The 13,723-nt window shown below is 38.3% G+C and overlaps 1 protein-coding gene across 2 annotated transcripts in view; it reads right to left on the bottom strand.

Annotated features, from left to right (window-relative positions):
* The window catches only part of LOC127422473 (roundabout homolog 1-like), a 375,425-nt gene that overhangs the window by 29,442 nt on the left and 332,260 nt on the right, over positions 1-13,723 (bottom strand). For both annotated transcript variants that reach the window (XM_051666005.1, XM_051666006.1), the window contains 7 exons: positions 12,788-12,869; positions 11,619-11,787; positions 10,618-10,784; positions 9,343-9,464; positions 8,692-8,926; positions 6,281-6,402; positions 2,499-2,670 (listed from right to left, as the gene is read on the bottom strand). In XM_051666005.1, coding sequence (XP_051521965.1) covers positions 2,499-2,670; positions 6,281-6,402; positions 8,692-8,926; positions 9,343-9,464; positions 10,618-10,784; positions 11,619-11,787; positions 12,788-12,869 — 1,069 coding nt within the window. The remainder of the gene's footprint in view (positions 1-2,498; positions 2,671-6,280; positions 6,403-8,691; positions 8,927-9,342; positions 9,465-10,617; positions 10,785-11,618; positions 11,788-12,787; positions 12,870-13,723) is intronic.

Raw genomic sequence — 13,723 nt, 5'->3', positions numbered from 1 at the left:
TATATAACCAGCCCTATTCTCCTCTATATATTTTCCCTCCACCTCCTGCCCACGTCCCCTTCCCTTTATTCCTACTCAGTTCTTTCATTTTTAGCCTGTCTTTTCTGTCTTTCAGGTCCCTCTGTACCTCCTGCTTCAGAGGTTTATTTGTTGTTTGGTTGTGACTGAAACTCCGCTGAGAGACCAGAGCAAAACAGGGGCATAGGCTGCAGAGATGCAAGAAAGCCCAGAGTGTGACAAATGCTTTTAAGACCAGTGTCCTCTGCTTCTGGCGTTTGTAAGGCCACAGAAACACACTTAGCAAGGAATCGGCAGCAGTTAATGGACGCAGATCAGTCAACCCACGCTGCACTGAGGCAAACGGATTTCCTGCAAATCTACTGATCTCCATCTATATGTATGGTTACAGTTCAAAGCATTTTTGTTCTTAATAAAGTTTAACACTCACTGCAGTGTGGCAACAACACAGATCAGTGAATCTTAAAAACATCTGCCGTTTTAAAGAGGTGCTCTCTTTCTTTTTGCAACCACCAGATCTTTTAAGTAATATTTCATCTCTATGTGTCAACTGACTGACTGTAAAATAGTCTATAATGGCACTATGATTGGCATCTCATTAAAAAAAGATTTACATAAGCGGATACCGTATTATTCACCTGAAACCAGTGGCACAACACCAAGTTGTTGAAGCGCTGCCAGTGATGTCTGAACAAGCTAAAGCTGGTGAGTTTATAAAGAGAAACTTTTAACAGCATTAAAGGCTTTGCGGCATTAAAGTAAACTGTGCTTTGTGACATCACCTTTTCAGATAATAATAAAGACTAGTTTTTGTTAATTACATACTCTTTGGAAGCTAACCACAAGGCAAGTTACAACTGTGCCATTCACTGGCATAAACGGTAAACGTTTAAAGTAGGGCTGAGCGGTATGACGGTCAAAATGTTTTAATTGAAAGAGGTTCTGCAATACTGTTATACCGCGGTAGATACTGTATATCTGCATGGGTATTAAGTTATTAACACATGAGAGCAACAAAGAAATGGAGTGAAAATAAAGTAAATGCACGGGCTGACAGTCTCTGAAGCGGAGGCAACTGAGATTCGTCCTCCGCCACCCTGATTGAGGTGAGTTACTGCACCACCGCAAGAAACTAGAGATCATTAGGAAATAAAAAAAAAAGAAAGAAAGAAAAAGAAAATACAGTGCAGGACATGTCCTAAACAAGTCGAGACGAGGAAGGATTTATTATATATAGTTTTTTGGCACCGTTATATACCATAGTATGTTAAAAAATAGTATGGCGAAGATAATAGGATGGCTGTTTTTAATGGAATTTCAGAGTATACATAAGTGCTTGTTTTTGTTGCTGGGGTTCCTGTAGCTCCCACTGGTAGATCATGGTGCTAGCAATGCCAAGATCATGGGTTCGATTACCAGGGAGCATACAAAATGTATACGTTGAATGCACTGTAAGTCGCTTTTGATAAAAGGGTCTGCCAAATGCATAAATGTAAATGTTCCAATGTACTGTCTTATTTTTAAACTCAAAAGTATGTGCGAAGCGGAGTTTACATTTACATGTGTTTACAAGCGACTTACAAAAGAGGAAGAATACAACATAAGTCTAGTTGTTTACAATCGCCACGCTAGGTTGAAACTTTAATATACTGAAGAGTTCAACAAATGCGTGATCACGGGTGTGTTTCAATCGGTTATTTTACAATAGTTTTGAACGTGATTTCATGCAGAATATGAAATCGGAAAAATAATAAACTAAAAAAAAATACTTCTCAATAGTGGTGGTGGCATAGTGGACTAAAGCACTGAACTGGTAAGCAAATGGTTGTTGGTTCAATCCCCACAACCACCACCACTGTGTCCTTGAGCAAGGCACTTAACTCTAGGTTGCTCCAGGGGGATTGTCCCTGTAATAAGGGCACTGTAAGTTGCTTTGGATAAAAGCATCTGCCAAAATGCATAAATAAAATGTAAATGTCTTCAATAATTGATTATGAATAATACTGTATACTGGTTTGTGTCTATGATCCAATCAAGATCTAAATAAAGGGACTAAATCAACTGAGATGAATACTGTTAGTATTTAATTCATTGGATTATCAAAAGAAAAAAGAAAAGAAAAAAAAAAAGGCCTAAGCATTTGGGTATTGAATATATAAGCCATTTTTTCCATTGAATTTCAAGCAAAAATACCTGTATTGTCAAATATATGGCTACCATGCGATAAACAGCTTTGATAATATCGCCTACACATAGTTTAAAGTAATGACTCGAATGATGACCACTATCCCAAACCCTTCAAGTGATCATAAAATAGCCAGTAGCTGGTATCAAAGTGTGCTGTGTTTTGTAATCTATAATCAAAATAATAAAGCTTTCATATTTCACTCTTCTTTGGGCATTGGTCTGAAATAACCGCTGTGTCTCAGCTGCTCTGGCCAAATACTGTCTGATATTATGGAGAAAGCCGTTCAACTCACCCAACTGGAAAGACGTGGCCTCGCTCTTTACCCCGGGACCGGCCCCTGTGCTAGCGGCCACCTCCACCTTGTAAGGTACCCCGGCGACCAGGCCCGGGATCACAACTGAGAATGTAAAACCGTCTACCGTGCGGTTAATGTGGTATCGGCTTTCATTTCCAACACACCAGATCTGAGGAAGTTTGGAAACATGATGAATATGTAAGTATTTGGCAAAATAATAATTAATACTGAATAATTATAAGAACAATAACAAAATAAATAAATAATATGTCGTCTATTTTAAGGTAACATGGCTGTGGTTAAAGTATATCAAGTTTCATAGTTAATGATGTACTTCTGTCCTTAAAATAACAATGCAGCCTTATTAAAGCTGGCTTGATAAATGCACTTGTTATATTTGCATTTAGACATTTAGTAAAAGCTTTTAGCCAAAGTGACTTATAAAATAAACAACATAAGCAATTTGTCATACAAAAGCCGACAATATCCACAGCATCGCACTGCTATGTTCTAAACATAGCTGGAGTAGAAGGTTTATTTTTTTGTTGTTGTTGTTGTTTTTTTTTTTTTGTTTTTTTTTTACTGAAAAACCCATGTATGAATTCCAGGATAAGCAATTAAGAACTCTTATTATTAATTTTTTTTTTTTTTTTTTTTTACAAACACTGGAAGTATTTTAATTTTGTTTTGATAAATTGCACTTTTTTTTGTGTGTGTGTGGATTTTTCCCCTTTTTCTCCCAATTTGGAATGGCCAATTCCCAACGTGCTTTTAAGTCCTCGTGGTCACATAGTGATTCGCCTCAGTCCGGGTGGTGGAGGACGAATCCCAGTTGCCTCCGCGTCTGAGATCGTCAACCCCCGCATCTTATCACGTGGCTTGTTGAGCACGTTGCCACTGAGACATAGCGCGTGTGGAGGCTTCATGCCACCCACCGTGGCATCCACGCTCAACTCACCACACGCCCCACCGAGAACGAACCACATTATAGCGATCACGAGGAGGTTACCCCATGTGACTCTACCTTCCCTAGCAACCGGGCCAATTTGGTTGCTTAGGAGACCTGGCTGGAGTCACTCAGCATGCCCTGGGATTCGAACTAGCGAACTAGCGAGCTCCAGGGGTGGTAGTGATAAATTGTACTTTAATTTAAATGTGCACTCAATAATATTTGTGCTAATACTTGGCGTGACGCTGCATCCCACAAAACAGCTCTGTTACTGAATTGCTGGAATCAGTAAGGAACCTTAATCATACTTAAGGAATCACCATACTTAATTTTCAAACTGTCAAGTAGCTCGAAACTTTAAACATGTCATAAAAACAATATTCACCACCTAGAGCAACGCTCCCTATTTCTGCATGGCAGCGATATTCCATCAAAAAATTCCATCTTTAAGCCAAAAGTCTGTTTTCCCCTGACATGAAAATTCATTTATCTTTGTTTTCATTGTGTCTGGTGGTCCCTGGTCTGTTTCCTCCTTTCGGGAACCTCAGCCAGACATGCTGCCAAATGAGCGTCAATGTGTGTGCGCGACCCTGTGCGTGACCGGAGCTTGGATCACCTACGCTCACCCTAACACAATCCCAGCAGGGGGCCCATTTGCTGGGGTGAAATGTGATATAGCTTCCTTTCTGGCTGCCTAACTCCACTTACAGGGTCAGCGCACAGATCTAGCTTGGACTAAGGCAAACGCTTAAAAAAAAAGCATTTTTGCATAATTTTTCCATGCTGACATCCCCTTTTTCGGAAACGCTAACCAGATTCAGACATTCCCCAAAGGCTTTGCAGGGGGAAAAAAGTACATTGTGGGCAGTGAGAGAGAGACAGAAAAAGTGAGGTAACGAGAAAGGATGTTCTGTACGTTCTAAACTTCTCCTGAGGCATAATGGGGCAAAATAATAAGTGTACAAGAACAGTGATTAGCGAGAAATCACTCCTCTGCCCAATTTAACAAGCATGAAATTATTCACTACCTTCCTTTCCATAGCCTGAAAACATTTACCTGGAAATTTATCTGGGACTTCAGCAACTCAAACCGTGCCTGTTCCCCTTACGAACGAAATGCCGAAACACCGCAAACCTATTAAAATGTGAGCACCTGAGAGGAATATCATATGAGATGAGCTCTGTTACCTTGCTTAGACATGAATAGCACAAAGACACACAGAAAAAGAGAAAGAATGGACGGTTGCTAATAAATTGTCCCAATGTACCAATATGTATGAACACAAATACAAAATACAAATGCGGACACGAAAGATACAAAGTGTTTACATAAACATCTAATGAAGGATTAGAACTGAAATTATCTTAAGAGAATAAAAACTTGGTGGCATGGGTAGCTCAGCGAGTTTTGACGCTGACTACCACAACTGGAGTCGCAAGTTCGAATCCAGGGTGTGATGAGTGACTCAACAAGACTCAACCTGGCAGCTAGGTCTCCTAAGCAACCAAATTGGCCCGGTTGCTAGGGAGGGTAGAGTCACATGGGGTAACCTCCTCTTGGTCGCGATTAGTGGTTCTCGCTCTCAATGGGGCGTGTGGTAAATTGTGCGTGGATCGCGGAGAATAGCATGAGCCTCCACATGCTGTGAGTCTCCGCGGTGTCATGCACAATGAGCCATGTGATAAGATGCACGGATTTACGGTCTCAGAAGCGGAGGCAACTGAGACTTGTCCTCCACCACCCACATTGAAGTGAGTAACTGCGCCACCAAGAGGACCAACTAAGTAGTGGGAATTCCAAATTGGGAGAAAAGGGGATAAAAATACAAAAAGAGAATAAAATCTTAATAAAGAAATTTAGAACGTTTATAAGGGAATGTTTTGGCATATTGCTAAACAGTCATAATCAAATTTGATCTGAAACTAGCCAAGTCATAATAATGAAAGATGTGTAATTGTACTAAAGTCAATAATAATAGTAGTAATAATAAGAAGAAAACATTGTTACAAAACACAAAACAAATTATTATATACAGTACGACTATATATATATATATATATATATATATATATATATATATATATATATATATATATATATGCCAAGGAGACACAAAAGATACAAAGTGTCAAACATTCTTGCTTACACAATGAAATACATGAGTAGCACATATAGACACATATAAAGATAGTAAATAGAGATAATGGAGGGTTGCTTATAAATTGTTGCCATAATTACATTTGCTTGTACGTAATTAAGTATTAAGTATGGCTGAAAATGCAAAGTGGACACAAAAGTGTCTAGATAAAAATCAAATAAAAATATTATAATTGAAATGATAAAGTCAATGAGAAAAGTAACGTTGCATATTTACATGGGAAAGTTTTGGCACGTTGCTAATCAGCCAAAATAAGAGTTTGTCTGAAATCAGCCTGGTCAAAGTGACTCATTTCAACAGTAAAAACATTAATAAAATAAATAAATTGGTACAAAACAAATATAAATCTCATTCCCAAAACATTACCAATACATCTGTCTGTACGGTCTAGATGTAACGCCCTACAGCCACCATTAGGTGGCAGCATTTCACAACATCTCAATTTACACCAATGCAAATCAAACCATTACTCCTGCTGATCATAGTTAATGGAGTCTATCAGAGTAAATATCATTTCCACTTCCTCTTTCCTTCCATCCTTTGTTTGTTCCATCCTTTCCATCTATTGTCTGTACACTCTCTTGGTCTCTCTCTCTCTCTCTCTCTCTCTCTCTCTCTCTCTCTCTCTCTCTCTCTCTCTCTCATTGTCTTTTTCGTCTCGTTCATCATACCTTATACTCCTGTACCACACCGTTCTGCTCCTCCTCTGGGGGCGGTTGCCAGGTTACCAGGATAGCTGTGCCATTGTCACCGCTTCCTGTTACAGTGACCCCCCTGGGAGCGGCGCTGGGTGCTGTGATAAGAGACACGCCCGGGAAAACACGTTACACACCTTACAATATGCATGTGTGTCTGTGTTCATGTGGGGATTTATCAAGTGTCATGCAAACCTTACATTATGAATGTGTGTGAGTGTGTGTGTTTTTGTGTGTACATATATAAACACTCACTTTAAATGATGCGCATGTGCATGTACTGTAAATAAATGTGCATATATACTATAACCATGCATGCATGTGCATATACCTTACACCTAACATTTTGCATGCATGTGCATATATATATATATATATATATATATATATATATATATAACCATTTTACACCCACCTTACATTATGCACTTGTATGTATTTGTGCATACAAAACCATATTACACCTACCTTACATGAAAGTACATGCATATACACTGTATGTACAAGGGTCTAAGACATGACACAAATTTTTTCATCTGGATCAGTCAAGTTATTGTTATATATGCACGTTAAAAAACACATAAAAAATGCAATTCACAAAAAAAAATAAAAAATACAAAAGAATAATACAAATAAAAAAGATTATGTGCAGTTATTACATTATGCTTTGTTTTACGTTATAAGTTGCTACAACACCTCTACTATGATGAACATGTTTTTAATGATTTATTTCTTTAAAAATAAGCAGTGAAACAATTTTGGTTTTAAAATATTACTAATATTTTAAAAACCTTTGTTGACCAAATCAAAGTAATTTGATGTAGCCAACATGCAGGTAGCCATTCTGTTAACATCTGGGAAAAAAAAAAAAAAAAAAAAAAAACTTAGATCCTCATGATTGCATGTGAAAAAATAAAAAAATAAAATAATAATAATAATAATAATATTTTGTCATTTTTATATAAAGGCACATTCTGTTCAGGTGAAATTGAGTCTTGACTAAAAAATAATAATAATAAAAAGCTTGAAAACCTTTTTGAAATTAATAATTAATTTGTGTATGCTCTCATGAATTCAAGGTGCAAGGAAAGCATTTTAATACCTTATAGTACTTGATGGTAACACCACTTTATGTTTTAAGTCTTTAAATCTTTTTTTTTTTTTTTTTTTTTTTTAAATACTGTACATTTTATTTTATTTTATTTTTAAATGTATGAAACCGATGTAGATGCAAATATGACATTTCTTCAAACTTGATTCATGTGTTTTAAGCTAGATACAACCTTATTTGTCAATGACTCACACACGTATGTGCACATAATGTGCATGATAGTGCCAGTACAGGTGTATACATGCACATATGTACATAAATACACGCTACACCATCCAATAAGCATGTATGTGTACGTCTGCATTTATAAAATGTTACGCATATATACACGTTGCACATGCCTTGCAATATGCACGTGCACACACAAACATTAACACCATACATTATGTGCATATATATATGCATGCATATATAATGTAAATATATGTAAACATTTCATCATGCGAGTTTATGATGTGTGTGCACTTGTATATGAGCATGTGTGTGTTCTCAGCCACACATGTAAGCACTCATTTTAACAGTACAACACTCAGCAGTAAGCACTTAAATAATGTGACGACTGCCAAGCTACATGATCTGCCAGCTACCAGCAGAACCAATCTGGTATTTTAGCTTAGAATGCTGTCACTGAACATTTCTTCACATAACCATTATCCACTTAATACAAAAAATGAATATTAAAACAAAGCCCTGGAGTGAAACATTTGCTTTGTGTTTTCTGTCTCCAACATTCTGCATTTCGATTCGTCTTTCAAACACAAAAGCTTGCACACCCTCATGCGGGCACACACACACACACACACACACACACACACACACACCACAAGCCGGGAATTCTGGGAGCAAACCAAATCCCTGCCGTTTTCCAGAGGCAGAGACGGCCACACCCTCAGAACAATTAGCACAGCGGTTGTTTGAGCTTTGGATTTTGGCTTCTCGTTGGATGCTTGGCTTTCGTGAAGCTTTTAAAAAGCCAGCTTTGCCCTCCATTGTGTGCCACAGACCACGCGTTAACATAAATATGAACTACTGAATGCAAGAGAACTATGAAGATGTGTCTTTTTCAAGATTATTTAAACATACCCAAACTTGCAACACTGCATACACAGCCAGTCAAAGATTTGAACACAACTACTATTTGCATTATAACTATTTCTCACAATGTAGAATAACAGTGAAGACTAAAACACAAAACTGTTAAAAATGACCAGAAATTGTATACAAATTAAAACAATCTTACATTTCAGCACAGTCTCGTGCGGGAAGCTCTCCTCACCTTCTTCAAGGGTCTTGCCCACTTTGATATCACTGTCGGTGCCTTGGAACTCATTGAAGAAAGGTCGCACTTTGAACTCATAGGTCACGCCCTTTCTGAGCTGCGTGACGACTGCGCTGTGCTCCCCTGGGGTTCGAACCTCAAACACGGCCCATTCCACACGCTGCTGAGCGCCCTCCGGGGATGGCCGGGACATCACCTTATAACCCTGAATGTACTGCGACTGCTGCTCCACCTGAGGGCAAGATGGCGATAAACATTAGGAACCAAACGAAAGAAAAGTCATTTCAGTTTAAAGCTGAAGTGTGTAATTTCTCTGCAAAAATAATGACTGAACTCACTGAAAAATGACTTAAATGTCAGGTTGTTTTTCACTAAAACCTATCGTGTGTCTTCAAAAGACTTGGAATATGTGCACGTGCCACATGGACTACTATTATGATACTTTTGGTGCTTTTTTTAAGCTTTGAAGTGGGTCATTAACAAATGCCATTTTACTGAATAGACAAACCAAGATATTCATAAAAAAAATTGTGTTCCGCATAAGAAAGAAAGTCATACGGGTTTGGAACAACATGAGGGTAATCATTTTTGGGTCAGATTTTCTCTTTTCGTCGTGCATGTCTTTTTGAGAAATGTGGCAGCACTCACTGTCCACTGGATTCTGACGGAAGACGAAGAGAGGATTGTGGGATTGTGGAGGTGAATGACGACATCTCCCAGTTCCCTCTGGATCTGCCCATGGTCCACACCCTGACTCGTTGGTGGGATGTCTACTTATCAAACACACACACACACAAACAGCACGTAGAAAATATGCATTAGACATTTCTGTACACACAGCAAATATGACACTGCCAAAGGACAATTATATTACGCAGAGGTGGTTCTTTCATAGCTCAGAAGACTTAATGGGGTATCACCTTAATTTTAGACGTTTCTCCTAAAACTCCTTAGGAGAAATAAAAATTGTTGGCAATACATTAAGAGCATATACTGAAGCTATACAATTATTTTGGATTGAATAGCTAAGATTGAGACTTGTAAGAATTTGATGAGAAATGTTTTGAGATCATATTGAAATCTCTGACTTTTGATTGACTTTGGTATCTTTTAAAAAATAAATATATATATTATTTTACTTTTCTCCCCAATTTGGAAGGCCCAATTCCCAATGCGCTCTAAGTCCTCATGGTGGCATAGTGACTCTCAGTTGCCTCCGCGTCTGAGACAGTCAATCCGTGCATCTCATCACGTGGCTTGTTGAGGACGTTACCGCGGAGACCTAGTGCGTGTGGAGGCTTCACGCTATTCTCTGCGGCATCCACGCACAACTCACCACGCGCCCCACTGAGAGCGAAAACCACATTATGGCGACCATGAGGAGGTTAACCCAACGTGACTCTACCCACCCTAGCAACCGGGCCAATTGGTTGCTTAGGAAGCCTGACTGGAGTCCCTCAGCACACCCTGGATTCAAACTTGCGACTCCAGGTGTGGTAGTCAGCATCTTTACTTGCTGAGCTCGACTTTGGTCTCTTGGCAAATCTGAGAATAGTTTGAGACATTGTTGAGATCTCTTCTGAAATTGCAATCTAAAGGGTTCATGAACAGCAAAACATTTTAGCTTGAGCATGTCATTTCTAGGGTCTTTGTTCAAAATGGGGGTACATGTTAAAATGTTTTAAGCAAAAGTCTCCATTTGCTCTTCATTCAATCTCAGTGTTGTTTAGGGGAAACAATTTAGATATTTAAGAGACCTCATTTGGGATTTTTCTTTCCTGTGGGACGGACTCAAATATGATCAGATTCAGAATTCAAGTGATACTGTATAAAATAATTTACAAGCAGTTTTGTAGTTCTAACGAGTGCAACAGATAAACCACATGACAGAATACATTAGCTTGAGGTCAAAGCAGAACTAACCTTGTGTCTTAACAGCGTCACTGATTGGGCTGGGGTCGCTCAAGCCATATGCATTAGCTGCTCTCACCAGGAACAGGTAGACGGCACTGGGCTTGAGCCCCTTTAGAACGAAACTCTCCGCCTTCACGTGATCTGCAAGTGTCTGCCAGCTGCTGCCCACCGCATGGCTGTCATCCACACCATACAAATCAAACATAGGAATTTAAGCTGTGGATCAAACTTTACAAAATGTAATTATTACAGACATTATTCCAAACAATGAGGTTACCGCAGAACACAGGGCTTTCAGAAAAGCACAAATGCGAGTATGATAGAATATTTACAGAACTGCTATTAGCTTGTCAAAGGTTTTTTAAAAAGTTTTGTAAATTTGTGGTTCTCAACTGGTGGGTCGCAACCTAAACATCAGTCATAGGTTTGTTCTGATAAAGTTGCAGACAGCAGGGAACAAAAGTAGTGCTAAATGTAAAAAATAAAATGCAACTAACCATATACTTGTGTCTAAATAGGAGAGCAAAAAAAAATAGGCTTATGAACTTTTAAAAGGGAGGAGAAAACGCTTCTCATTTTTTGTTGCTGATGTCAAAGGCTGTGAATCCATTCAAAATCTACTGTTTTGTTTAGTGCAAATTGATTGGTTACTTGGTGACTAACGTGACTACTATCAATACAATACTGCGAGAAGTGTTTGTTCCAGTTCTGCTTTTACTTATACATTTACAAGATTGTACATTTTCCTTTGCTGCTGTGTAAATGATCTTGCATATTACTGGGTCTATGCAGTTTATGCTAATATTTCTGAATGTTATGTTTTGGTACTGTATTAGGTTGCCACTTGATGTCCAATGTACTGTATAATCAGAGTCCTAAAGCAAAACCAGTTGAGTACTGCTGTTGTAAAAATGTAAAAAACGTATAATATCAAACCAATGAATTTTTATGTAGAACATCCATACTTTGAAAAAAAAAAAAAAAAGACATGTATGTTTGTGTGATTTCACCTGAAGGCCTCTATGACATAAGAGGTGGGCGTGGCCCCAGCGTTCAGGTTGGGCTTCCAGGACAGAGACACAGAAGTGCGACTGACATCCGTGACATCTGGTTTTGAAGGGGCGCTGGGGATCAGGTTTGGATCTGTGGGTCTGCCGGGCTGCACCGGTGCACCAAACTCTGGATTACACCAGAAACAACACAATTTCTCTGGTTCATTCTAACCTTTCCAGTGCAAAAAGAATTTTCTAAATAAGTATTTTAGTATTGTTGTCCACTAAAAATAACAAAATAATTCAAAAACAAAATACAAGATCAATTAACTTTTATTATTTTATATAAAATACATCTTACCCTATTCTGTCATATTTTTTTTCCCCTTGTTTTGAGCATAAGGAATATTTAGATATACACTCACTGAGCACTTTATTAGGAACACCGGTACACCTACTTATTCATGCGATTATCAGCCAATCATGTGGCAGCAGTGCAATACATAACATCATGCAGATATGGGTCAGGAGCTTCAGTTAATGTTCACATCATCCATCAGAATGAGGAAAAAATGTGATCTCAGTGATTTCGACCGTGGCATGATTGTTGGCCCCAGATGGGCTGGTTTGAGTATTTCTGTAACTGTTGATCTCCTGGGATTTTCACACATAACAGTCTCTAGAATTTACTCCGAATGGTGCTAAAAACAAAAAAAAAACATCCTGTGAGTGGCGGTTCTGTGGACGGAAACGCCTTGTTGATGAGAGGTCAGTGGAGAATGGCCAGAATGACAGAAAGGCTACGGTAACTCAGATAACCACTCTGTACAATTGTAGTGAGCAGAATAGCATCTCAGAATACACAACACGTCAAACCTTGAGGTGGATGAGCTAAAATAGCAGAAGACCACGTCAGGCACATTATTAGGGCCTAATAAAGTGTTCCTATTAAAGTGCTCAGTGAGTGTATTTACTGGAAAACAAGTCAAAAATGTATTTATTTATTTTTTGCAGTGAATTCACACACTTTGCATGACCGGCTCAAATTTGCATTAAGGAACAATGAAAACCAATTACAGCCAAACATAGGTTTAATTTCAAACTCAATTTTAAACTTAATTTCCTGTGGTCTATTCTTCCACAGCTCCCTCTCTACTGTCTTTTCTCTTAGTGTCTCTTAGATGTACCTTGCACCTCCAGGTAAGCCTTCCATGATGCCTCTCCACTGGGGGTGGATGCGGTGCAGGTGTACATTCCAGTGTCTCCCAGCTGAAAGAAAGGAAAAAACCTCTATAAATGCAAATACACATATATACGCATTTATTAAAAATGATTCTCCTGTATTAAGAGGCTAAACAAAACTATGAAGCTCGGCATTTTAATTTATTCATATAGCAGACGCTTTTATCCAAAGTGACTTACAAATGAGGAATACATTTCGGGAGTGGTGCACGGAGATGGGGAGGGTGGCGGCTTTTGAAGAGGTGTCATTTGGAAGATGGGGTAGATTTGTTTGTTGGGAAATGGGGCAATTATTTAGAGTTTTTGGAGGGCTCTTGGGGTGGGGCGTGGAGAGAGTAGTATAGTTTTAATTGTGTATGATTATTATATATATATTTTTTTTGTTTGTGTGTTTGTTTGCTTTTTTTTCTGTATATTTACTCATGTGTGACCACGGGGATGTTTGTTGGGGGGCGGGATTGGGGATTGGGAGGGGTGGTTGTGGGGTTTAAATGTTGATTGTATATAAATGTATATGTTTTTGCTTTTATTTATTATTGTAAGAATTAATAATAATAATAAAAAAAAGTTAAAAAAACAACAACAAAAAAACAAATGTCACTGAAATGCACATTAGACAGTATAGCATTGATTTTGACTTTATGCAACAGTAACATCTGTAAAAAAGTTTATCTATATATAGGCCTACCTAATTTATATAGGGCTAAATTGAAATATTCTGTGTGTGATCCTACTGATTGTGTACAGTCATCGCTTTGAATTTCTGAAGGCAAACAAAGACTTACTAATTCCTACAATCAATGAGCAGAATCTAGAACAGATTTTACACCGAAGGAAAACGTATTGCTTGGTCCATAATAATTATGAAAAGTTGCCATAGT

The sequence above is a fragment of the Myxocyprinus asiaticus genome, chromosome 31 (genome assembly GCF_019703515.2).
Source record: "Myxocyprinus asiaticus isolate MX2 ecotype Aquarium Trade chromosome 31, UBuf_Myxa_2, whole genome shotgun sequence".
Classification (NCBI taxonomy): Eukaryota; Metazoa; Chordata; class Actinopteri; order Cypriniformes; family Catostomidae; genus Myxocyprinus; species Myxocyprinus asiaticus.
Note: the sequence above shows the minus strand (reverse complement) of the source record. Positions and strands in the feature narration are given on the sequence as shown.